The sequence below is a fragment of the Rhopilema esculentum genome, chromosome 13 (assembly GCF_057945365.1).
Source record: "Rhopilema esculentum isolate cy_ngs chromosome 13, ASM5794536v1, whole genome shotgun sequence".
Lineage (NCBI taxonomy): Eukaryota > Metazoa > Cnidaria > Scyphozoa > Rhizostomeae > Rhizostomatidae > Rhopilema > Rhopilema esculentum.
Genome location: NC_142827.1, coordinates 4,722,406 through 4,747,361, shown reverse-complemented (window position 1 = coordinate 4,747,361; position 24,956 = coordinate 4,722,406). Strand labels below are relative to the sequence as shown.

The following is a 24,956-nucleotide window of genomic DNA, read 5'->3' as shown; positions in this document are numbered from 1 at the left end:
AGTCTATGAAACCTCTATAAAATTTGTTCAATATCTAGAAGCTTGTTTTGTTTTGTTTTTAAAAAATCTTTATTCTCGAAAACACCTTAAAACCTAGACCACTTTTATCTCATCAAGATCTTTCGTGAATGCTTGGGTGCGAGGTAGTTAAATATTTGCGGTGACAAAAATTCCTTAAAATAAACCCTGTCTCATTTGAATATGTGAGGTGTCAGCATTGACTTTGCCGAAACTGGAAGAATGTTCATTTATGTATGTCAAAAACCATAACACTGGTTATTTCTGTCACTGTTTTGCATAGCTAGTGGCAGTATGATCTTTAAGGAAACTATGGAGGCTACCAGCCCCACACAAAGGGAAGCCCCTGAAATCGTTAACTTGATCCATTCCTCGCACGTGTACGTTTTCACACAGGCATTTTTCTTTGTATATCGTCCAAGAAAATATAGATGGAATAAGAAAACTGTAGAACATGGTGAAACCCAGAGCTGCAAGCTACTTTCGACCCTGTAAGATTTTTATTAAGAAAATTGAACTTTATAAATTAGCACATGCAAAGTTCTGAAAATTCAAAGGAATCAATGTTCCTCAAGGTATGGACAACCATGTTATCAATTACACTCTTTTTCATAAAAACCAGGAAATTAATGTTCAGGCTGACAGTTGAATTTTTCTCGAAAATAAATCTGAGGCTGGACTGTTCTTGATTTGTTCTTTAAATTAGTAGGGTGTTAGTAGTGTATTTGCTTGCTAGCTTGCAAATATCTTGAAAACTGACCTGCCTTCACGCTCAGATTTTTTGGAAAAACAAATTGAGCCTACTCTTGAACCTTCTTGGTAGAAATTAGAACAGTAAAAAATTATATGAGTAGACAGGCATGAACAGATGATTAACAAACTTTCGCCTACGTTGAGTGATTGGGAGAAAATCAAAGGCAACATATTTATGAGATATCTCTATGAATTTCACAATAATATATTTACAACATGTACAATGAACTCAACATTATACATATCAAAACGAATTTAAACTAATTCTAGGAGGAAATTACTGAAAAAGCGCATATGATTACGATTTTCAACTTTGCCTAAGGTTCCTACAGAAAATTAGAGTTCTTTCTTGGTGGTTTCGAAGCAATTGAGCCTAAATAAGACTGATTGGGGTATCTTTTGACGATTTTTATTAATGGGTTCCTATGGTACAGTAAATTTCTAACGAGGTGAACTAGGAGGTATTAAGGGTACAAGAGTATTGTAAAATTAAATCGGCAACCTGGGTTGTTAGTTGAACAAAATTTGCAGAAAATGTCAACGGCAATAAAAAACTGGCTAGAAAATAAAAGTATCTTCATGAGTAAGTGGGGAGTTTAAAATATTCAAATATATTTGCAAGGCACAATAAGAAATAGAGAGAATAGGCAGCCAGTGTACCAATAAACATTGTCCGTGTTGTCCCTTTGCAGTAGCACGGGCACCGAAGCATAGCAAATGTAGAGTAGGGGGTTCTTAATCTACATAAATGCATAGGATTAATCAACGCATGTCTAATAAAAATAGCGCATAAAGTCGTAGTGTAACCCAACGGTTTACGTCCTACTATAAGAAAATGTTTATGCATACCATCATGCTTGTACGGTTCAAGCTGACGAGTACATCAAATTAAGAGAAAGCAACTCTAGGTCCCCTTAACAATATAACAAAAATTGCATGGAAATAAACTATATATTTTTGCGATATACAGAAAATTACAATAGATGCATGTTTCTAGTTTTGCAGAACAGCTATTGACATTTGAATCAAATGGATATACCGAAAAAAGTATAAACAAAGGAAATGCTGAAATGAGTTCAAATTTTGCCACTCTTAGAACAGCGTTTCAGTTTCAGGGGTTTTTGGTTGAGGGGTTTTTGGTTGAGGGGTTTTTGGTTGAGGGGTTTTTGGTTGGTTTCAGAGCTAGAACCTGGAACAAATGTAAAATCATGAAAGTACATTTCGATGGTATCTATTTTAACGTGGCAGGGAGGAAAAACACTTTATATGAAACTCGATTGTGCATATTAATGAGTTTGACGGGCTTAGGGATCCTTGGAAAAATTGAACGTCGTTCAAAACCGTCATACCGCAGATAGCATTAGTTTTACGAATGACCGAATAAACAGGCAGCTGACTTATGCTATGCAGGTCAAGTCCTAACGGTCCTTGCCAATTTACTTTTCTTCCTTGCTTCTATTCGCCTGATGTCATCACGCGCATCTCTTTCTATGTAAATTGTCCTTGATTCATGTCTGTTGGAACCCTTACGCCTAATTTCGTCCATATCGACAACAATTCCATCTTCATCGCTAGAATGCCTTTGCAATTTTCGGCCCTTTGAGTCCTTTCTTTTCGATTTAGATACCTTCATATATTTAGTCGGGCTCTCGGATTCCGATTCACTCTCGTCTGATCGATGTTTCTTCCTCTTTCTTTTTTTATCCACTTCAACATCGTCATCATGATCATCTTCCTCTTCGTCTCGTCTTTTGGCCTTGCGATGTTTCTTCGCATGTTTCCGTTTCTTGTGCTTCCGTTTGCTCTTCTTAGCTTTCTTCTCCGCTTTTTTCTTTTTCCTGTGTCGCCTTTCCTCGTCTTCGTCACTGTCTTCACTATCATTTTCATCATCGTCGTATTTTGCTTTCTTTTTCCTTTTCCTCTCTTTTTCTTTTTCTTTTTCTCTTTCCTTTTCTTTCTTTCGCCTTTCCTTTCTTTTCTTCTTCTTTTTAGCACGCCTTGCCTCTCGTTCATCTTCAGACTCATCATCCGATTTATCGTCAGGTTTATACTTCCCATTTACCTTTGCGCTTGCATCAACTTTCGAAACCTTGACTGGTCTCCTGACAGAAGAGCGCGAATGGGCAGTTTTCAAAGGTTTCTCTTGCGGTAAAGATTTCTCTTCTTCCTTGATGTCCTCTTCAACTTCTTCTGCACTAGCATCGTCATCTTCCTCTTCGCTTTCCTCTGCAACTCCTTCACTCTCATCTTCACTTGAATCTTCAATCTCCTCCTGTTCTCCGCTCCCAGCCTCTTCACTTGCATCTTCTTCCTCGCTATCAAGCTCTACCTCCTCTTCCTCTTCCGCTTCATCTCCGCTATCTTCATCTTCCTTATCCTCGTTATCTACCTCATCTACAACTTCCTCAGATCCACTATCAGAGGTTTCTTCACTACTGGAGGCATTAACTTCAATCTCCTCATTCTGCTGCTGTTCATCTTCCATTGCACTTTCAACGCTATCGTCGCTCTCTTGGTCTTCATCATCGCTTTCTTCTTCACCATCGCTTTCTTCTTCATCATCGCTATGGTCAACATCACTCCCTTTGCCCTGCCCATCGTTATCACTTGCCTCCACTGTCAAACCATCTGAGTCTTTATCATTAGTCCCTATTACTTCCTCGTCACCAACAGACGATTCGGAGTCATAACCTTTTCCATCTCTCCAGATAGATTTTGCCGCATCTTCTTTTCCAACCACAACATTTGTTTCTTTTTCAGCATCTTGACATGTTACTGACTCTCCAGGTACCTCCGGTCGTTTTACCTCTTTTATCTTTTCCTTGGACTTAGCATCCTCAACAGCTAGATTTATTTCTTCACTAGAAGTTTCTACTGTGCCCTTTGCTTCTTCCGACGACCCCTCAACAACAGTTCTATCTCCAGCTGCAACGATCATATCTTCCTTTGCCAACTTGCGAGCCATTTCCTCAGTGCTTCCCGTTTCTTGCTTACCGGTAGATAAATTTTCGCATTGTTCCAAATCGTGAGGCTTATTTTCCTTACCTTCATTAACAGATTCTTTATCAATTGCCGATTCATCAATTGATTTGCTCAGAGTTTCTGACCGGGCTTCTTCTGAGTTTCTGACTTCATCTTTGTTGAGCAAATTATTCTCTGGAGCACACTCTGAAGCTGAAAAATGTTCGGTTTTGGATGCTTCATTAAAGGAAGGACTTTCGTCTCTACTATCCCCAGGAACATCTAGCTTTCCCTTACTGTCCTCTTCTAACAACTTGCTCTTTTCACCATCAATAAGCACGCCATCATGGGTGCATGTGGTACTGGTAACAGAATCGTTCTCACTCTTATCTACCATATTATCCATCAGAACGTCACCTTTTTCTATGACACCTTCTTTTTTAGCCATAAAGTCGTTTTCTTGTTCTGTCACGATATCAGATTCTCCTTTTACCACGATTACATTTTCGACTGTTACCTCGATTTTGGTTTCCGGTTTTACTTCGACCATTGTCTCATCTTTAACCGCCATTTCGCTTTTAACATCCATTCCAGTTCCCTCTTTGATCTCCATTTCAGTTTCTTCCTTTAAATCAATTTCAGTTCCTTTCTCAACCTCGATATCCCTGCCACTGTCCAACACAGCTTGACTTGCAATGTACCCTTCCACTACTATATTGCTTTCATTCTTGACCTGGATTTCATCTTGTTTATCTGTGTCAATTTCAGTTTCTGTTTTCAAGTTCATTTCTCTTTCTTTTTCAACTTCATGTTTGTGTTCATTTTCAACTTTTATTTCACCTGTTTTCTTTGATTCGATTTCACTTTCGGTCTGACTTGAAGAAATATCAACTAATGGCTTAGTTGTCTTAACTTCTGCGATCGCTTCTTCTACAGCTCGATTTACTTTCTTCGTCTTTTTTATCTTCTTTACTTTAGTCTTCTTCTCCTTACTCTTTTTGTTTTCAGCAACCTTTTCAACGATTAGCCTATTAGCTTTCTTTGGGCTTTCTCCTACACTGGTGGATCCCTCAGACAAGTTAGCATTTTTATGAAGGCTGTGTTTAATGACTTTCTTCTTTTTCGATTTCAATGTAGATTTATGTTTTACATTGTCACTTTTCTCCTTCTTTTCAACCTTATTGTCCAACTTAGCAGCCTTGCCAGCGTCTTCTTCATTATCTTCCCCTTTAGCCTTTTTCACCATCGTCTTTTCATCTTTCTCAACACCACCTGATTTCCTTTTCCGAATCTTCTTCTGCTGGCGTTTACTTGAGGCTCCATTTTTCTTTGAACTCTCAACTCCCAACTCTTCACCACTAAAGCCAGTGTCATCCTTATGCCCAACCAGTTTCTTCTCCAAATCAGGGGTTGGCGATCGGCTCCAACTGCTGTCAGACCGCCTTTCACCTTGAAATTGTTCTCTTTGCTCTAGTCCAATTTCAGGTGAGTAGGTTTTCGACCTTGAGCTGCCATGTGATCGGTGGGAACTGCTTCCCTTAGACCTATGGTCTTCCACCAACTCTCGTTCCTCTTCATCGAAACTGTCATAATCTTTGATCATTTCAGATACCCTGTCTTTTTGCTTTCTCTGTAAGTACTCTTCTGGCCGGGATGACCTCTGAGTGTGACTTCTATGCTTGCTTCTTTTCTCCTTGCTACTCCTTTCCTTGCTGCTTCGTACCGACTCTCCCTCCTTCCTCCTGCTTCGATCACGTGAACTATGTCTGTCACGTGAATCGTGGCGACTAGCAGACCTACTTTTTTCCGTTCTGTCCCTACTCCTTTCTCTTCCCCGGTCTCTCCGGCGACTTTTTCTATCATCGCTGCGATAACGATCAGATCTTTTTCTCTCTTTTGAGCGTGATCTGCTTCTGTCACTTCTCTTTGTATTCCTAACGAAATTAAAATGCAATGGATAAAGACGTGACTCAAAGTAATGAAAAAATGCTCCTATTTTACAGTAGAATAATATGCTATATTGAAAAATAAATACAAAGAAAAAATCGGGCATTCTAAATAAAATGTGAATAAAAAAACCAAAATGTTCATAACATATATACAGAAAATAACATTTTAAATGGAACTTACAAGTACCTTTAGCGAAAAAATTAATTGTGCGCAGGGACGCCGGAACGACCAAGAAGCAAGGGGTGCAAGTTCGAGGAAAAGAGCATTTGAAAAATAATTCCCAGATACTAACAATTCTTTCGTAAATATCATTTTGTTGTTTCGATCAATTGTAGGTAGTAGGTATCTTGAAAATCGGCAAACTAATGGCATAAGAAATTTCTTTACAAAATTTTAGAAATGTCGTCATGAATAAGCAGTATAGTTGGAATTTCATATGAATTTTTTTATAATAACAAACAGCCGATGTCATGGACGCTTTAATGAAAAGAGCACTTTGGCCTCCCTTGCCCCTTCTATCGAAAGGCAACAGGGGCGGTTGACCCCCGCGCCCCCTCTACGGCGTCCCTGATTGTGCTACAGCAAAGATGAAAACTTACGCATTCTTTAGTTTGAGCTTCATTCTATAGAACTCGTCTGCTGTCATCGGTAGACTGTCAGAATTTTCTGAATTCAAATCAAATAGTGGGTCGAATAATGCTAATGATCTGCCGTCTCTGTTCAAAAGGGCAGAGGATCTTGACAACTGTGACGTCACACCAGTGGGTAACATCTTTGGCACCAGTGACTGAACAGCGTCTGGCATAAAAGCACTTGCCATCGACATCCTAGAGAACAAAGCGTCGTATTATTTTCTAATAAAGACTTTTCAAATAAAACTTGGGGAAGATGGGAAACGTTGCAAATACACTAAGATTTTGTTCAAGAACAAAAAAGAACAAACTTGCCTTGAATCCAAAGTTCGATTGTTCTATTTCAAAGCAGGCAAAAAAAATTATATTAAAGCACACTTGAAAAATGGCACTAGGAATCAATGTGTTATCTTTAATTGACACTGACAAAGCTCCAAGCGTTCAATCTGGGAGTTATTACGACAAAATAAGAATATTCCTTACCCAAGGTTCGGTTGTGCCTGACGGGCAATGTTACCAGCTGTGCTTAAATGTGACGTAAGCCCTAAAATGTAGACAGTGCGAGTAGGTCACTTATTTCTGACACATGACACATGACACATATTGGTTGTGTGTCAACCTTTATAATTTCAAAAGAATTACGATAGGTGTCAACGGGAAATCACACTATAGAAAGCAAAAAACGGAGGATGACAAAGAATTTGGCACCCAATAGAATGTAACTTTATCTAAAAAATATATTCAAACGAAGTTTAAGCTCGACAGCTTTGAGGGGCCTACAATGCTTGCCAAAACTACTTGGAACATCCAAGCAGTGTTAGTCAATCCTCGGTCTATTTTCAATTCATGTCTATAGAAACAGCTGTGTTGCCCCCTTTCCTTCAAAACAAAGTTGGAACTACAATGCTAATAACCTATCATTTTAAGCATAAGGCATTAAAACATGTCTCCATTTGAGTTTTGAATCTTAATCCAAACTTCAATTTTACTTCTACCAAAAGGAACGTAGATTCGATTTTTTGAAAGAGACAAAAACTGTGATGTTAAAACAAGGGTTGCCTTAGAGCTTATGTTCAGGTCTTTTATCTAAGAACTTCACACTGAGATGAGAACGAAAGACAAATCCTTCTAAAAAATTGAGAAAAACTAGATATCTCTAAAAAATAAACAAGTTTGCTTATGCTGGCAGTTAATTTATATTTGCAGCTAAAAGTGGAAAAAAACTCATAAACGAAAGCAGCAAAATGTATAAGATTACGGTACCAAATACAGCAGAGATTTGTTTGTAATTTCTACCAGTGGGACAATTTTTTGAACAGCTTCCTTCTACTGAAAGTCTAGGATTTCACCAATCCTTCCAGTGCTACAAACCGAACCCTTACACACATCTTTATTAGATTAGAATACGAAGCAAAAATGGCGGAAATGAATACCTGGGGCTGCTATTCGCTGTAAACCTTGCGAGGCAACAACAGCAGGCAACGAAGGGTCGATTAGTTGGGCAGCAGACACCATGAGCTATTGTGACAAAAAATATTAAATTGAAGATGATCTGGTCCTGAAATCACTAGTGATATTTTGATAAGTAAAATGATTTGCCATTTAGAAGAGTTAATAGTGGTAACGTTGTATTCAGGTGAAAGGTGATCTTCCTTATATGACTTTCTTGATTGTTGTGAACATTGGATGATAGGATTCGAACTTGTTGTTGAAGGTGTTGATCTCAAAGGCGATCGACAGATGCTTAAGTGGCTTAAACCACCTGTCAATCAACTATTAACCAATCAGTTAGCGTCTGGTTGGTATCACACAATTGATTGGCCTATATTGATAGAAAGAAGGCTTAAGCCACTTGAGTATTTGTTGATTGTCCTTAAAGTTATACTAACGCTATAACGACTATCGAAAGGAGTTTAGGAGAAACACGGCCTCAAAACTGCAGCCTGTTAGCATATATTTTGGTATCGTAAGAATACCTGCTGGGTTGTAAGCGCTGGATTGAGGGTTGATGTCAACTGCATAGAAACCAGTGGCTGCTGTACGACTTGAGCGATGGGATGGGGATGTCCTGGAATGATAGCACCTGCCTGCAAGTGTATGTTATCTGCATGTGCGAGCTGTGCTTGCTGCAGCTTCAATTGCTGTAGCTGTAAATGTTGTTGCAATTGAAGCTGTTGTATTTGCTGCTGCTGTGCAGCGATTTGCAGTTGCGGCAGCGTTTGATTAGTCAAAACTGTGGATGTTGTAGCAGTTGGCTGTTCAGTGTGTGCAGGGCTACCTTTGCTTGCTGCGCTCTCTGCCTCGGTGGTCTTGGAATCTGGCTGAGTCTCTGCGCTTTTTGTTTCATCAGCTACGGCTAGGTCCTTTAATGCAGAAATTATCAATGTCTATTGTGACAGCAGAGCAACTGTCTTCAGAATATCACAAAAATTATAACATATGAATGTTACAGATGTTTTTTGCGTCGCTTAGCAGACACTCTTAGCATTATTAACATTATTTACATATGCAACATGCAAATAATACTCACAGAAACTCAAATCTGAGCTGCGAAAATTTAAAGTTATTGTGCAGTTAGGATACATCTATTATTGCGGAAAAATCTTGCATTTCGAACCAAATTGCAGCTCTCAAATCTTGGATGGATACACCTGCTGAAATTCATGAACTACCGACACTAGATCGTTTCAAAAAACAATTTCAAACGCATCTAAAGAGCTGACGCTAAAACACAACTCCCTGGAAGAACAGCAACAGGTAGAAAAGATTGGTAGGTGTTGTAACCTTTAATTGTTAGACTTGTGGTCAATGTATTTACATTCTTAATCAGATTTACTTTTATTTTGCTTAGATTTTGATTTGCTGAAGGTTTAATTTGTGTATATTTAAACAAAAATAATGAATAAAATTTTCTAGGACAGGAATGGTGATACACAGACAATTTTCTATTGTTTTGAGAATCCAAAGAGAACTGCTCAAGAGAGAGGTGCGCCTTGCTGTTGATTTTTTAGAGGGTTCGTACCAACTACTAAAGCTGGTGCCGCCCACTATCTTTTTTATTTATTCAAGATAGGCAAGATGAAGTTACTTACAGCTGTCTTTGTGTTATCGCTATTGGCTGGTTCTTCAGAAACTTCAGCCAATGGCTTTTCGTCTTTGCCTTCTTCTTGTTCTGATTTCACTTGCGTTTCCTTGGCGATCGCTTCGAACAGCTGCGCCTCCGTAAGGGGTCCAACGCTTGAATTCAAGAGATCTGTAGACGGACAATGTAATGTGACATCGATAACCAAGCAAAAGGCAGAAAAATATCTTTCGAAAAACCTGCCTCCGTTACTATTGAGATTTCATGGTAAGTTCTGAGTTACGTTCACAAATGTGCCGAGAAATAGCCTAATGTATAAAGCGAAGGTCAAGACACAATCATAACTAAAGATGATTTATCAAGGTTATTAAATACCCGCAGTGCTATGGCTTTTTCGTTTTGCGAACCGCAAGTAGGCAAGAGAAAAGGGCAACCATCGACGTGGGTTTGCAACATAGGCATTCCCAGTATACTGCTAAAATTCACAGCATTCAGTAAATCAATGGCCCCTTTTTGAATAAGTTCAAAATAAAGCAGTAGAACTATTTTCTCATTCTACTTCACCTGGATAGAAGGGACATATAGCTAGCTGGTATTCAACTTAATTGTCGTCTGTAAAACGTGGCAAAGTATTACTGTTTTAATAAACATTTCAATCCTGTTATCTTTTAACTGCATCACTAGTGTAAATACGATAAATGTAGCTCATCTGTCCACCCCTTCTACTAAAACTGTCTACCCTGCGGTCTAGTACATACCACTTGCTTCCTTTTCTTCTTCTTTCACTATAGGCTGCTGTACAACAGGTTTCGGTTCACTCCTAAAACAAAACAAGCGTGGTAGATTAATCATGTGCAATTTTACATATTACCTGGCATTTTAGACAGGGATGTTGTTAATTTAACTGTATCATCAAGAATAGCATACCAAGCACCAGCTTTATTAAGGAGATTATAAAACCATTCATGTTATTTCAATGAAATTTGTCTGTGCTCCATCTACTTCCCAAGTTCCACATACTGGTGCCAACATTTGAAGTGCCATTTTAGTGACAGGCAGATTAAAGTTTCTGTTTAGGTTTATTTCTTATTCACGGTTTTCAGACTCTTTCTGTTAATTCCTATCAAAATGAAAAACCACTCGAAAAAAATAATCATAAAATGAAGCACAACCCAGTAATTTCACTGCCTTCGTAACAAAAAAATTTGATGTTATCGGCTATTTCAGAGGATGTTGTCCCAGCAGTTAAAGCCATAAGTCATATGTGTCACATGAAGAAATGAGATGTTTCAGCGTTGTACCAAAAGCGAGCAATTACAGGAAGATACGAATCAAAAAGCTACCTTTTTAGAAGCGTTATTGATATCTTTGGCTTTGTTTCGACGACAGTATTCTCTGTTTTTATAACAGAATCAACAGTAGTGGTTACAGTTGTCGTAGCTTCGGCAGCTGCAGTCGAAACCAAGTGGCTCGTATTTTTGAAGTTCTCGACGGCTTTTCGAAGTGACTTGTTAGGTATGATGTTGTCCGGAGATGTCTTTTCTTTGCAAGAATGGCAGGAAAAGTCGTTGTCAATTAAATAGTTGCGTATACCTGGGAAACAAAAGATTGATAAACATTGTTAAATAGATACATAATTAATATAGAAACATCACTTCAAACCAATCTACCGACTGATGATTGACCAATCAAACACTATGAGGTATTGACCAACACGAAATTTGAGAACGGCTCCAGACAATGTTATTTTTACTTCAAGAGGCTGACCAAGAATTTGGCACCTGAATAAATTCTACTCTCAACGTGGGATTTAACATATGTAACATACGGAGCCACTTACATTCATCACAGTAACTTGTTCCACAGCATGGGGTGATGACAGCATCGTGTAATAGCTTTTTACACATGGGACACTGTAGTGCAGCGGGTATCTCTTTTCCACTATGACCATCACTGGTGTTCACTGCCGGTGAATATGACCGATTTGTAGTTGCAGTTGAAGATGCCTTGAGCGAGGCCAATCTCTCTCTGCGCGGAAAAGGGAAGCAAACGATCATTGAATGTACGAGATAAAAATATTGCTAAAAGCGCCTTAAGTGATTCAACAGAGACCAACCAAATAAGATCTGAACACATTTATCTGGCATCTATTTATATCAATTTACTAAATAAAAAAACCTTTTTTAAAAAGTATCTGATTCTAAAAGTTCTTGTCTTATAGGAAAAAGCGGCTCTTACTGGAAACTGACGATTAATTTTACAAAGCGCAATAGAGCGAGCAGTATGGATTTTTGTGTCAAAACTGCGGTGTATATCATAGCTTGACAACTTTAATATTTTTAATCTGGTTTTGCGGAATTATTATATTTCTACCGGACCAGGTTAGGCCAAGCTTTGTTTCCAAATTATTTTGATTTCTATACCAGTAGACAATCAAAAGCGCAATACAAATAAAACGTGCGCCTTGCTTAGAGGAGCTAAACGTAAGGCTAAACCAGTTTTTCATTACCTTTCTTTCATCTGCAATATATGGTATTCTGTGATTGTTCCTCGTCCAAATCTTTGTGTATTATACCGTGGGTCCTAAAAGAAAAAATGCTGACATATGAAAAGCTACGGTTTACGAATTGGCAGGAATATAAAGCCTCCTTCAAGCAAGGTACCCATTCCTGCAGACATTGGAGAGAAAATGGACTTCTGTATTAACCGGCGTCGGTGGAGAGGGAGCTGAAAGTTACAAGGTGAAGGATGGAGAAGTTGGGATAATGGGAAGAAGTGGGACAAAGTGGATAAAAGTAGAAGAGAAACAGAGTCGTGGAAGACTACAATGAAGTCCTTACCCCTACTGTTGGACAATTTCGGATGAAATGGCCTGGTTTTCCACATCTGAAGCAAATATATCCTGCTGGTCTCACCTTGTTGGCATATCTAAGGGAAAACACAACTCTTGAACAAGAAGTAGGGGGACAAGAGCAATATTAAAGCTGATAAAATAGGCAAGATCAGCAAGATCAACAAAAAACGAACAAATGACAACACAAACTCACGCACTGGATTTTCAAACATAATATCCAGAACCCTTCACAACACAGGTCATAAGCCAAAACAATGAGAAGGTATCATATGCATAAAACGGCCACCTTCTCAATGTGGTCATCTTAAAGAGGTCATCCATGATTAAACAACCATCTTCACAAAACATTTACTAAAAATGTCACATTTTAAACTGAACTCCATAATCTATGTAGGACCAGGTGGAATGAAAATCCGAGCATAATTACATGCACTGACTGGGTACTAGGGTTACTGTCAGAACCGTTTCAAACGACCACCATCATAAGACCACTGCTCTAAAAAGACCTCAAGGGTTCATCGATTGTCTACAGACAGACAAAATCAACAACCGAGCCCATTCCTCTTCAAGATAGTCACATTCCATATGTGGCCACTTCTGTCCTCAGATGGTCGCTTTTACACAAGTCTGAGAGTATTCCCCTGTCTTCCTGTGTCACATAATCATAAAATCTGTGGATCTTGAAAGAGATGCCTCCAGGCAGGCCAAATGGAACGATTTACTCACTGATCAGGTTGAAAAGACTCCCCCGACTGCTGCATCATTGCTGTTATCTTGTCTTCTTCGGAAGCATTGGCATTGGCTAAATCTCCTGTCTGCAACGTCAAAAGTCACATTAAAACAGAAATATCAAACATGGAGAAAATACTGTTAGGTATACGCTATGAAGATTTCCAGTGGACTTCCATTCGGCAGAAAATAATGCTAGGACTCACAGGCAAAAAATGTACTAAACATCAAAATTTCGCACATGGTTTTCCTTTAAAAACAGTCTATAGGAAACACAGTACTCGGGCTGCCTATTGTTTGGAACGTTTTCAGGGTTAAAAACATTTTCTTGTGTTTGAGAAAAGATGCTGTTTGCAAACAATATTACTTTTGCAATCAAAATTCATTTTCATTCCATTACTTCTATAATTTCTGCCTTGAAAAATTCTAGAACTATTTTAAAGGGCATATGTCGCATTAACAGCTGGCTAATAAAACAGTGGAGTGGAATTCCATAGTTTGGTGACTTTTCATTTCTTCTTCTTGCATTTTTACTGCCGTAAAAATTCACCCTCGATTCCATGCTTTGTATCAAACAAAAAAATAATGCATTAGCATTCATGTTCACGACACATGCCCTTAAAAACATCGAACACTCAATTCAAGAAAATCAAGAAACATTCAGGACAGCTGAAGCCCGCAGAAAATCAGCTGCAAACTTTAAACGTCAGGGTGACTTTTGCCAATTAACCACCTTTATATATAGGAGCCATTGTATACCGGGTGTTACTGTACTGTGGATTTTCTGAGCATATCAACAAAAAGAGTGTACGAATCCGTATATATCAATAAATTCACAAGATATTCCTTTCAAGGAACAAAGCTTCTTATAAAATATTAGGTCCTCCTAAGCTCTGGGCTTAGGAACACAACCAAAGTAAGGTTAGATCATTATAAGAATTCTTTAAAAACAACGTTTTTGATGAAAATGCCGAATAATAATAATTATGATCAGCTAACAAATTTGTGCACAAAGTTCTGAAAAATGAAACTCGTGGCAACAGTTTTGTTACGGTTTTCGTTCTCATGACCATTTTGAAAGTTAACTAGTCATAGTTTCAAACAGTAACAATGCCGTTGCAACTATGACAAGTTGAATTTTTGATAAGCAAGCAAGATAAATTGTTTGTCTGTTACAGTGCTTTGATCAATTGCAAACGCATTTAACCTTTTTCCTTCTTTGCGGCAAATAGAAAAAAAATTATCAATATTGCGTTTCCAGTCCTTCTTTCTAAAATCAAAACACTGCCGAATTGATATAAACGAAACCCATTCAGTTTGCTTATCGCCGTTTTTCATGTGCAATTATTTCACAACAGCTAAGACCTCAATTTACGTTTGGGTTCACTCTTATATGCAACAAATGTACGCGCATTTGTCAGGTCCATTGGCATCGCCAATGCACTAAAGTTAGACTAGGGCCTCTCCCGTCAATCTTAATTAAATTAACAGCAGCACTGTACTCTTTCTCAGGTGTCCAGCTCAACGGGGGAACCTATACCCCGGTACTCTACCCAAAGATATAGGTTCCCCCTTGAACTTTTACAATGTTAATCCAAAGAAATACCCTTTTTGACAAAAATAAACTGCAGATTGAATTTACGAGCAGATTGAATTTACGACATCGGTGTTGACGATTTTGTATGAAAATCAAATTCGCTTTTTTCGATATTCTCAAAAACGTATTCAGGCAATTCATGAACCCAGAAAAGTACTGGTAAAGGTTATTTACTCTCAAAAAGATATTCTTTGCTGAAATTCTAAGTTAAACAAGTACCCTGATAACACCCACTCTAAATATACCAGAGCACCATCATTTCATAGGGTGCTGTTAGGCTCCGTGAACACGAAAACAATTGTGTACCATTTCATATGTTCTGTTCCAAAAAGTGGAAAGCTCTCAACATTAAAGGAAAAGTGGAACGGTTCACAATCGTTCCGTTCTGTTCGTTCTGTTTCTGTGTAGACAGGTTTATTGGTCCAAGATTACTTTTTTAAAAACCTGCTCACACCGTTCATGAAATTTCGCCAAAAATTTATGCCAAAAATTAGAATGTTTTTGAAACGGTAAGAAACGTGGCCGGGTCAATGGGACCATAGTTCTTGATACTCTAAATCCAGCATGATGAAGATGGCTACTAACAAAGGGAAAATAATACGGCCTTGCTACAAGAAGGGATACTCAAACTACATTCACTTCGGCAAAAAAGTTTCAACTCTAGGCTAGGCTAAAAGTTTCGGCGCTAGGCTAACTTTACAGTGCTTGCAATGAGCCAAAATTGACTAAATCAAAAAACCTTCCGAGAAGGCATGTCTAAAATTTACAAAGTGACCCTTGCTAGGAAGATGAACAGGTGAAATTCTTCTCGTAATGAGATATCCCCTACCAATGCAGTCAGAGCATGCGTAACGACCTCAATCTCTATTGCACATGTTTTTTGCTGCATACAAGGAATGGTTGACACATTAGCCATTCCTTGTATGTACAGAAGACAATTTGTTTTCTGGGCAACATCTGCGTAGCAGAATAAACGTCGAGAATTCTGCTGCAAAATTACAAACTAGAAACATTCATAACCTAGCGTTAGAAAAGATACAGCAAAACACACATTTCGCCTACATTCTGCTTCTGAAATTCATGCTTTCACTGCTTCTTGTAACAGCCAATCCAAACAGAATTTTGAGAAGCAGTAAAGCTGTGGCAAAAAAATTGAATAAGGCTGCAACTTTAGGACACCCAGAAAGCACCTTGTGTTGTATGCAATTTCTTCACAAACTTGGCTTATTGGCCAGAGAAAATACAAGCACTTTTCTAGACTCTGCTATTACGCTTCGCTTTGGAAAAACTAAAAACACATGCTATACGCAAAGGTGGATTCAAGACACTTCGACTATATGGAGAGAGGAGTCATTGCAGACTGCAATTTTTCATTCCTCTCATTTCTAATTTTTCTGCCTATGCATTATGATATGCAGAATTTTCATGAATACTGAGGTTTAGCATTGTTTACAATATCAACCAAAAAAAACAATACCCTCTTAATCTACCGTAAATTACATTCACAGTGCCTGCAAGTGCTGGAGTGCTGGCATGTTGCAGGGTAAAAAGAAAAAGTTCTCGCGATAAAATAATAAGTCTTGTTAAATATTTTCTTTATAAGATGGTCAGTAAAAGAGCAAAATATTTTTACGCTTTGATTGAAACTGTCGATACTCAGAAGCACTTTTTGGTGCATCTAGGTGTATTTAGCAGTTATCCTGTTTAGATGCATGCGTATTTACCCCTGGCTACGGGTAAGATTTTGCAGCTTTCTGAAACCGAGTGTAAGTAGCCCCATACTTTTGCCTTATTTATCTAAAGCTGCGCAAATTGTAAACCCCTTCAGTTAGGGATAAAAACAAAGCTTGACGAAACACGATTAAGACCAAGTAAAAATCTCCTTTGCTGCCCGTTTCACTGTATGACCCTGGTTTCGGTTGAAAAAGATCACATGCTGTTATTAAACCTTATCAAGCCCCTATAGTCAATCAACATACGAGTATCCTATGAGAGGAGCCCACGCCTGGCGGTAAAGCCCCGATGAAATGGCAAGCTCTTATCCGCTCACAAAAGCCTTGACATTTAGATGCCTGTCTCCCAGCCAAAAAGTCGTCGAGATGAACGTTGACCTATCAGAGAACCGGCGTAAAAACAAGAAATCAGGACCGTGCATCTGGATGCTTAACCAAGACAGTGCGGAGAGGTGTTTTCTAATGCTTATACGGCTGAATACGTTTAGACATATCAAAGATAACTCGGGCTTTAACTAAGTGGGACTTATTTTCAATTCCCACCAGATATTCCTACTTTATTCAAGTCAGATATAGTACCAGGATAAGTCTGAAATTTGCTAAATGGGACCATTTCCTTAACCCCCTTGAAGGTGATTCAACTGTAGTCACAATTGTGAATCATGTAGTTAATTGACAAATGGCTTTCACGTTTTGGCGGAAAGGTTCCAAATGATAAATTCACATCTCGGCTGTTTTTGTGGAGTTTGAAGGAATTCAAAAAAATCAGGTTTCGTCTCTATCAGCGTTGGTGCCCGACGGCCAAAGACTTTCCTCCAATTTTGGGCAAGACACCCTCTAAAATTCTTGCAAAGATGCCTGATTTTGACTTTCCTAAAGGGATGCTGTGTCAGCCACACCATATCTACATTCCTTTGTGCCTAGCAGCACCACTTGCCAAAGTCAGTTGCCCTTGTCTATTACAACTCCATAAATGTCACCATCAAATAACGTTGATTTTAAAAATGTCGATCACATAAACAAAAATGAACAGACATATAATCGCGTGCTACGGTGTTTTTTCTTTAAGTTCGACTTTAATATTGTAAACACAAAGACAGGTTTCGCCACCGATTTACTGTTTTCCGTTAACAGAAGCAGATAAAAGGTAACATGAAGATGATAGTTAACTCGAAGCCTTCTTAGTAGAAACGCATAACGTACTTCGATATGTTTCACTTATAATTAGTCTTATTAAGTAAAATACTAAATAAATTCACTCGGTGATTTGTGACCTTTCAATCGAAAAAAACTTCTGGGCTTCACTTTTCGACTAACCTACCAGCAAAAATACATTTTGTGCACATTCCTTCCTATAATTTTTTGATATTTTACATAGCTAGACCTGCGCTGAGTTTCCTAAACTATACAAGAATGAAGGTGGGAGAAAAGTGGGCGTGCAAAAACATGCTATCCAGGCATAAGACCAAGGGTTGATCTTGCGATTAGAGACGTTCTGTCATAATTCTAACCTTTCTTGCAAACATCTCTATTGACAACAATTGACACTGCCAACAGCCGTTTTGTCACAGGCAAGATGGCACTAATGTATTTTTGGTGTATATTTGCTTTGTCTTTAAGGGCTTTTGTTGCAATAAACTTTGAAATGGAGATTTTCAGAGGCTGACTTTAACAATCTGGTATAAGACAAAGAAACAGGGCAGATGATAAATACTTCTTCAACAGAGCCCTTTGCAGCAGTATAAATGGCCCATTGCCTTCTGGCAAAATTTTGCAACGTCGTAATTTTTAGCGCTACCATGCTGACAGAAAATTTGAAACACTGTAGATGCCAGGCCACGCTACAAACGGATATATGTCCTTCAGAAAACCTAACGATGGCAAATGGAACAAGGCCTAAAGATGATATCATGAAAACCGCAGAATCACTTCCTGTGCGAAAAGAAAGATTGTTAATGATTTAAAAAGCAGATTTCTGCACGCGCCAAGCAAAACAAAACAATGTGGTACCTGAGAAAGCTTTGCAAGTGAAACTTTGCCTGAATCCTCGTCCTTGATTGCAAAAAAGAATGAAATATCGATTAGATGATGTCTTGGAATTTTCCACCGTTGTGAGCGTTGCAACCACGCAGTCGTCGCTGTTCCCTTGAGATTTGTCCTTCGGTGGGCTGCCCCACCGAGCACCAGTCTCTGAGCAAGCTATTTATAAGCCGTTCTCAAGAGGGCCATTCGGACACAAGGGAATGCATGACGTGGCAATCTCTTTCATTTCAATTCAACACCATTTCAAATAAATATCTTCTTTATTTACATATTATACATTAAATACAAATTATTACCATACCGCTGCCTGCTTACGTAAAAACAGGGGGAACCAATTTTGCTTTGGATCAGAAGCTTGTTTATGTCAGACGTTAAAGACTTTAAATAACTATACAAGCCACCCCATAGGATTTGAGAAACATTAAAATTTTTGCACTTTTTTATCAACTATTTTTCTAGCTTTATCTTATCTTGCTGTGTTGAAACTTTTTTATGAAAACCTGTTAATCACCCACTATTTGTGGCCCTAAAAATAAGTGGTTGGGAGAGCAACTCAATTTTTATCAAACTTTATATAGCTAAATTGAAAGTCTCATTTTCCCTAATGCATTTGCAACACACAAATAAGCTTTGGAAACAGCTTTGACATATTTACTGCTTTCACTACGTACTTCTTTGGCCTCTGGGTCGATGGTCTTCCCGGTCCTACAAAAGAGCAAGCAGAACGTAACGATTGGCTCATATAAAAAGAAAATTAACAACTAAATAGAAAACAGAAGTGACAGAAGGGATCTTGGAACATGACTGCAAAAATGTCGTGGACACAATATTGGTTAAATGAGCACTGGCACAGAAAATAATGTCAGAAGGGGGAGGGGGTCAGAGAAAAAATGCTTACAAACACATATTGGTAACAAAAGGTAGTTTGACCACCTATTCCTACTTCCCCACTGTTTACGGCAGTAACAGCCATGACCAGATTAAGAAAAGGGGAAAATGTTTATCCGACTTGCCACCTTAGCGACCAAGGTATGACATTACTTGCCTCCAGTGGTTTTGTTTAAATTATAGTAAATGGAAATATGACTTATACTTCAAAGGGGAAATGATACATTTTTTGCTCCCAAAATGCCACGTATTACATACCAGAATTAGTCCTTCCTCGAGCAGACCTCTTAGATAGAAAGGTAACCTTAAAGATTAAGGGGTGTTGCCTATTGAGGGAGGCCCTCCTTTAAAAAATTCCACTTCATCTCACTAAGCTCTTCATACCTGGCTACTTAATCTGCCTACATTAGATGTTCTATGCTATATTTTATTTCAATTTATCATTGTTAATTAAATATGTATGTAGATTTAGTGTATTAAAGGGAGCTTTAAAACGAATTAACTGACCTGAACAGATCAAGAGAGTGTGGTCAAAGTTATTGCAGATTTAGCTTTTATGGACAAACAAATCCTCTTTGTCTCTACTACTTGGTTTCTCCTTTTTAAAATATCAACTATTGGTAACTTTATCTCAATAAAGTTGGCATTCCTGGCACTTATGTAAAAAATGGGTAAATTTTAAGTAAACTAGTTTAAAATGTTTCCCTTCCATGACTTTCTGTATAGGAATTTTTTCCTACATTTCCTCTGGTATCCATTAATCTCATTTTAAATTAATCCTATGATCATTCAATCCAAACTCTTGACTCTTGAATGATATTCCCTATTATGGGTAAAAATGATAAACTTCTAAGCAGGGGAATGATGTGCAAAAGGAGTGGAAACTTTAAGGCTAAATGCCAGTGTTCTAGTAGCAATACAGGTTAAATACCATCGGCTATGTGTAGAGCGGCCCTAACATGCTACAGGGGAGGTTGTTCCAGAGGACAGAAATCCTTGGAATAAGACTTGATGAAAACAAGGCTAGGGCTGCCTTGTCACTGCACCCTTGTTGAAGAGTGCAATTTTGTTGAAGAGTGCAATTTTTGGCTGTTCACATTGACTGCTATCAAAAAGATTTTGCAATGGCATTGTTCCTAGGAACTCTTTTGTTTAAAATCCATTTATGTTTTTAGGTGGCTGCCAAATTTGAAATACGAGAAATGGAAAATGAGACATACAATCATTCGCAAGCAGAAAACCAATGATAAATTGAGGTTAAAAGAGGGAGAATTCAGTGGATCTATCAACCCCATCTTGTCAAAGAGCCCCCAAAAGCTGGTTGTTTATCAATTGCAGTGAGTGACTCTTTGCCTGCACAAGCTGGCAACTAACCAGTCAGTGAACTAACAAGCAATATGGTATTAACCTTTTATATTTGGCAATTTAACACTAAAATAGATTGAATAGAAATTATCTCATAGTAACATGAGGCACTTTAAAAAGATTATGCAGTGTGAACCAGCCTAGAGGGTGGGGAAAATTCTGCAGCTACTTGTAAATTCCCTGTCTCCCTGTCCTTTATCATAAAATTACAAATTACAGTAAGGCAAAACTATCAGCACAGTTTAATGCAACACTTTAATTTGAATTTTGTTGGAAATTTTGAATGTTGTTGCTAAGTAGACATGCACAAGAAACTGTTACTTACATAGCAGCTAATCTTGCAGCTGGAACCTTCTTCACGACAACTGATGTGTTTCTTGGTACTTGGTCATTATCTTCTTCGTAAACTGTAGATGAAGAAAACATTACGTTTGGTAACCTAGCTATGGATAATTTTGGATTAAGTCAGTTCAAAATGGACAACAGTGACAAAATCTTTTACTTGTACCGTGTCCACTTTTGCAATGTCATGCAATGATTTTTTTGTTACCTCGCACCAAATAATTCAGTAGCAATGACATCAAAATCAGACTTCATTTCATAGCTTACTTTGGATAAAGTATGGCTCTTCAGACTGTATTTTGGCAAGAAAATTATCTAAACATCAGATATCATATGCAAATCCCTAAACATGATTTAAACGAACAGATAAAAGTCTCAGATTGAAATATGCTGTTAGCTGCAAAGATGAATATGGAATGAGGTATGCATAAAAAATGTGAATTTGTATAAATAAGATCAGTTTCTGTATTCAAGTATAAAGTGGTATATATTAAGCAGTTAAATGAAAAACAGAAATGCATCACAGCAACAAAACATACATACAAATATCAAAACTGCCACAAGATGCACAAGTAAGCTATGGTTGATATCAAGTAAACTAGACTTGGAGACTTGCTCTATCGCATTGTGACAAATTCCCTGAGAATAGCAGGTGAAAGATACTCCCTTACCTAAACTTTGAGCAAATTTTGTACAAAATTGCTAAAGAAGCTTTAGAAACATGAATGTGACTTGGAATAGAACATAAAGAATCTAGAAAAACTTGCAATAACTTTTGATCTTGAAAACTGGTAGAAAATAAACAGCAAAAGCAAAATCAAATCTATACTGTTCTGCAAACTCTTTGGAGGAAACCTTAAAGAGCAACCTTATGGCATTGCATCAAGTTTATAGTTGGAAATCAAGACCCTGCATAGTCAAATGAGATTTTGAACCAAATCAAATTCATTTGACATACCATAATTGAATAACATGAATGTAACAAAGACATAATAAATCAACAGTCATAGAAGCATTGGGTAAAAAATCAGTGCTATTCTTAACTTGTGCTAGTATGAACTCAAGACTGCTTGACCAAATGCTGATGTTTCAGCCAAACTTGGACCCAATAAATGGTTGCGTGCTTCTTAAAACTTAGTAGTGGTGTCTAGTAGTGGACTGGAAATGGGGATTGGGATAACATTTTTCCCTTGCATTGACAGAGCCCTGCAAACTACTCACAAACTTAATAAACAAGAACTACAAACCCCCTTGAATCTTGACTAAGCAAAACTGATACATGTGTAACTATGATTACAACTAAGTAGTTGCCCTGTAAGAACCTTTTCAATCAGCTATTTCCTAAAGATTCCAGTAGGTCAATTGTTCATGGCAGTGCCTTGTTCCAAAATGTGAAAATACTCATATTTTCAACCTATTTTCTGCTTTTCAGTCTCCTACTTGCAAATTGGGAAGGTTCTACATGTTGAACATAAATACAATTACATGAAACAACATAACCACCCTTTGCTTAACTTTGTTCCATTTTAAGGTTTATTGACATGTGCAGAGAATACTGCACTATTTGAAATTCCAGGACACTATTCTTCTTAAAAATTAAAGTCTAAAGCTAACACCTTACTTTCCTTATGGTTTAGTTGATGAATTGGAACTTAAAATTTGAACCCTTAAATCTATCAACTATTCACAATGCCAGCATGAAGTTTAAGTTTCTTGTTCTCTCCAAAGTGACATTTACATACTTGCATTGTATATCACCAAGGCTGGTATATAATCTTAAATAATTGTGTTTATATTTGTTTAACAGCATATTCTACACTTACAGACATCTGCAACTTTTCAGGACCAAATTATTGTGATTTCTTTGCATAAATGTAAACTTTTTCAAAAAGCTGTTTCCTTGCAACAAAAGCAACATCTAAACTGACACTGTCTCATTTGCAGAATACGACTGATTTAGACAAGGTCTTGGGTGCCTCAACAGACTCACACCTTAGGTGCAGGTGCACGAAAATGCTGAGTGTTCAGTAAATAAATTCATAGGCCTTGCTATTAGCTGTGCCAGTTGATTTACGATTTCAACATCTTGTGTGCATAATCACAGCAAACTGCATACTGGAGCACTATTATGATAAGACTCTGACCCTGAACTGGACATTTAGCTGATCTCTCATTTTTGTCTGTTGCATTTCTTACAAATTCTCACATCGTTTCTCTGCACTTTCTGTAAAGAAATCTGACTGTTTTTATAGTGGCTTATAGTCAACAAGCAGACGTACCACTTACAGTTTCCCCTTATCATACAGTATTTTTGCTCATTCAACCTGTGGGAAGCTTGGTAGAAACTTGTTTGAATATGACAATTGCTCAGTAAGGTCTGTACATTTAAATTTTAATAAACTTTGCAGCTTTTATGGATCTAATATAATATAACTTTTGGAGCTCTTGTAAAGTTAATCATTTAGCCTTTTCATACATCTTACAAATAAGGCCAATTTCAAGTCAACTTTGCTTTATTTTGGGGAGCAAAATTAGTATCTTTATTTTGAGAAGCAAATTTCAGTAACTGAACCCCCTTCCCCTTGAATTCAATTTGCAGTGGCACACTACAAAAAGCAGTTCAAGTCCGCTAAACTATACAATAAGCTACAAATAGAATATGAAGAATATCAAAGACGGATCATGATCACAGCTTTCTGCCTCACATTATCTAGAAAAATATCTACACAATTCTTTAACACAACGTTTTAAACGCCACATACATTTACAAATTGATATGACACTCTATTTGCAATTAACTTGGGAAGCTCTATCAGAATCCTATTGACTGCGGGCTAGACAAATTTTATTTATTTTGGCAGGGATACAACGAGGGCTGCCCTTGGGCCAGTTTAGAAAATAAGGCTTTTTTTGCTCGGCCAAAAATCAAAATATTTACGGGCAGCTGTTAAAACTAACGACGAAACCTATTCAAGACAGGGGGGGTATTTCTAAATTCTATTCATAAATTCATTTTCAAGCGGCTACCTTTATATTTCACTTCTTCTTGAAATATCAAGCACATCCAATGCTTTCATCCAGAAAAAGGGCTAGCTGCAGTTAGCCAATACAACGGGTCACCTTTAGGCGGAAAATGAAACTTTGAACCAGGTTACGAAAGAATCCAATTTATCTATACATGACCTCTAATTATTCAAAAAATTATATCCACCACCTTACCTTCTTTTGTTTGTGCATTAGTAATTTCCAAGAAAAAATCAGGATTCTTTCCGATTTTCTTTTGTACCATAATTGCATCTCTCAGGTCGCTGAGAGAAATGCTAGGCCCATCGAAGGTCAATGTATCGTACTCTAAACTACTTCTAAATTTATAGTGAATCGAAGACATTGTCTAAATATGAGTCCAACTGAAATGTTCTCAGTCTTTGGCGCCAAGATTTGTTTCCAGTGATGCGAATATAGCGTCTAAAACTGTTCATCCAGCATTTGACAAAAACAACATGGCGTCTGTCGACATCGAGAAGAGAATCTTCCAACGTAAACTGCGAGCTGGATGGCTTTACCTTTTACGAAAATGATTAACCATCATGCTTGGCTATTTTCCAACGTTGAATGCGTAAGAAACAACCACAAATAAAAGTAGTAGATGGTCTTCTTTATGGCAGCCTTCACCAACGAACTTCCTCCACACGCCGTTTCAAAGTTCCCCTTTGTTCTTCAGACGTTGCATGTGACAGAGAAAACCGGTTTTACCAGTCTTTGCTGACGTAATGCTCCTCCGCGAAGGACGGAAAATGGAAGGTCTGTAGGCCAAGGTTGCCAGATGGGATTTACAAATTAAAAATCTACCTAAAATACACTAAGCAAAATGAAGTTAATATTTCCATGCATGAGCCTTTTAGACAAACTCGAGCAAGAAACTGAGAAACTTTTTCCTTCAAATGAATTCCCTTGCTCATCGTTAGGCTATTACACTGTGTAGTATTGCTCTTTCAATTCATAATTTGTT

General features: G+C 37.8%; 1 protein-coding gene across 1 annotated transcript; it reads right to left on the bottom strand.

Annotated features, from left to right (window-relative positions):
- Positions 1 to 943: 943 nt before the first annotated feature.
- On the bottom strand, positions 944 to 24,687 carry LOC135691828 (uncharacterized). Its single transcript, XM_065209804.2, has 16 exons — positions 24,167 to 24,687; positions 20,931 to 21,012; positions 19,024 to 19,057; positions 18,320 to 18,361; positions 12,977 to 13,065; positions 12,237 to 12,324; positions 11,906 to 11,979; positions 11,237 to 11,424; positions 10,740 to 10,989; positions 10,155 to 10,216; positions 9,407 to 9,567; positions 8,291 to 8,677; positions 7,748 to 7,832; positions 6,798 to 6,858; positions 6,282 to 6,509; positions 944 to 5,666 (listed from the first exon to the last, which is right to left on the bottom strand). Exons 1-16 carry the CDS (start codon positions 24,333 to 24,335, stop codon positions 2,183 to 2,185), a joined length of 5,484 nt encoding a protein of 1,827 aa, XP_065065876.2. The 5' UTR covers positions 24,336 to 24,687; the 3' UTR covers positions 944 to 2,182.
- Positions 24,688 to 24,956: the final 269 nt, after the last annotated feature.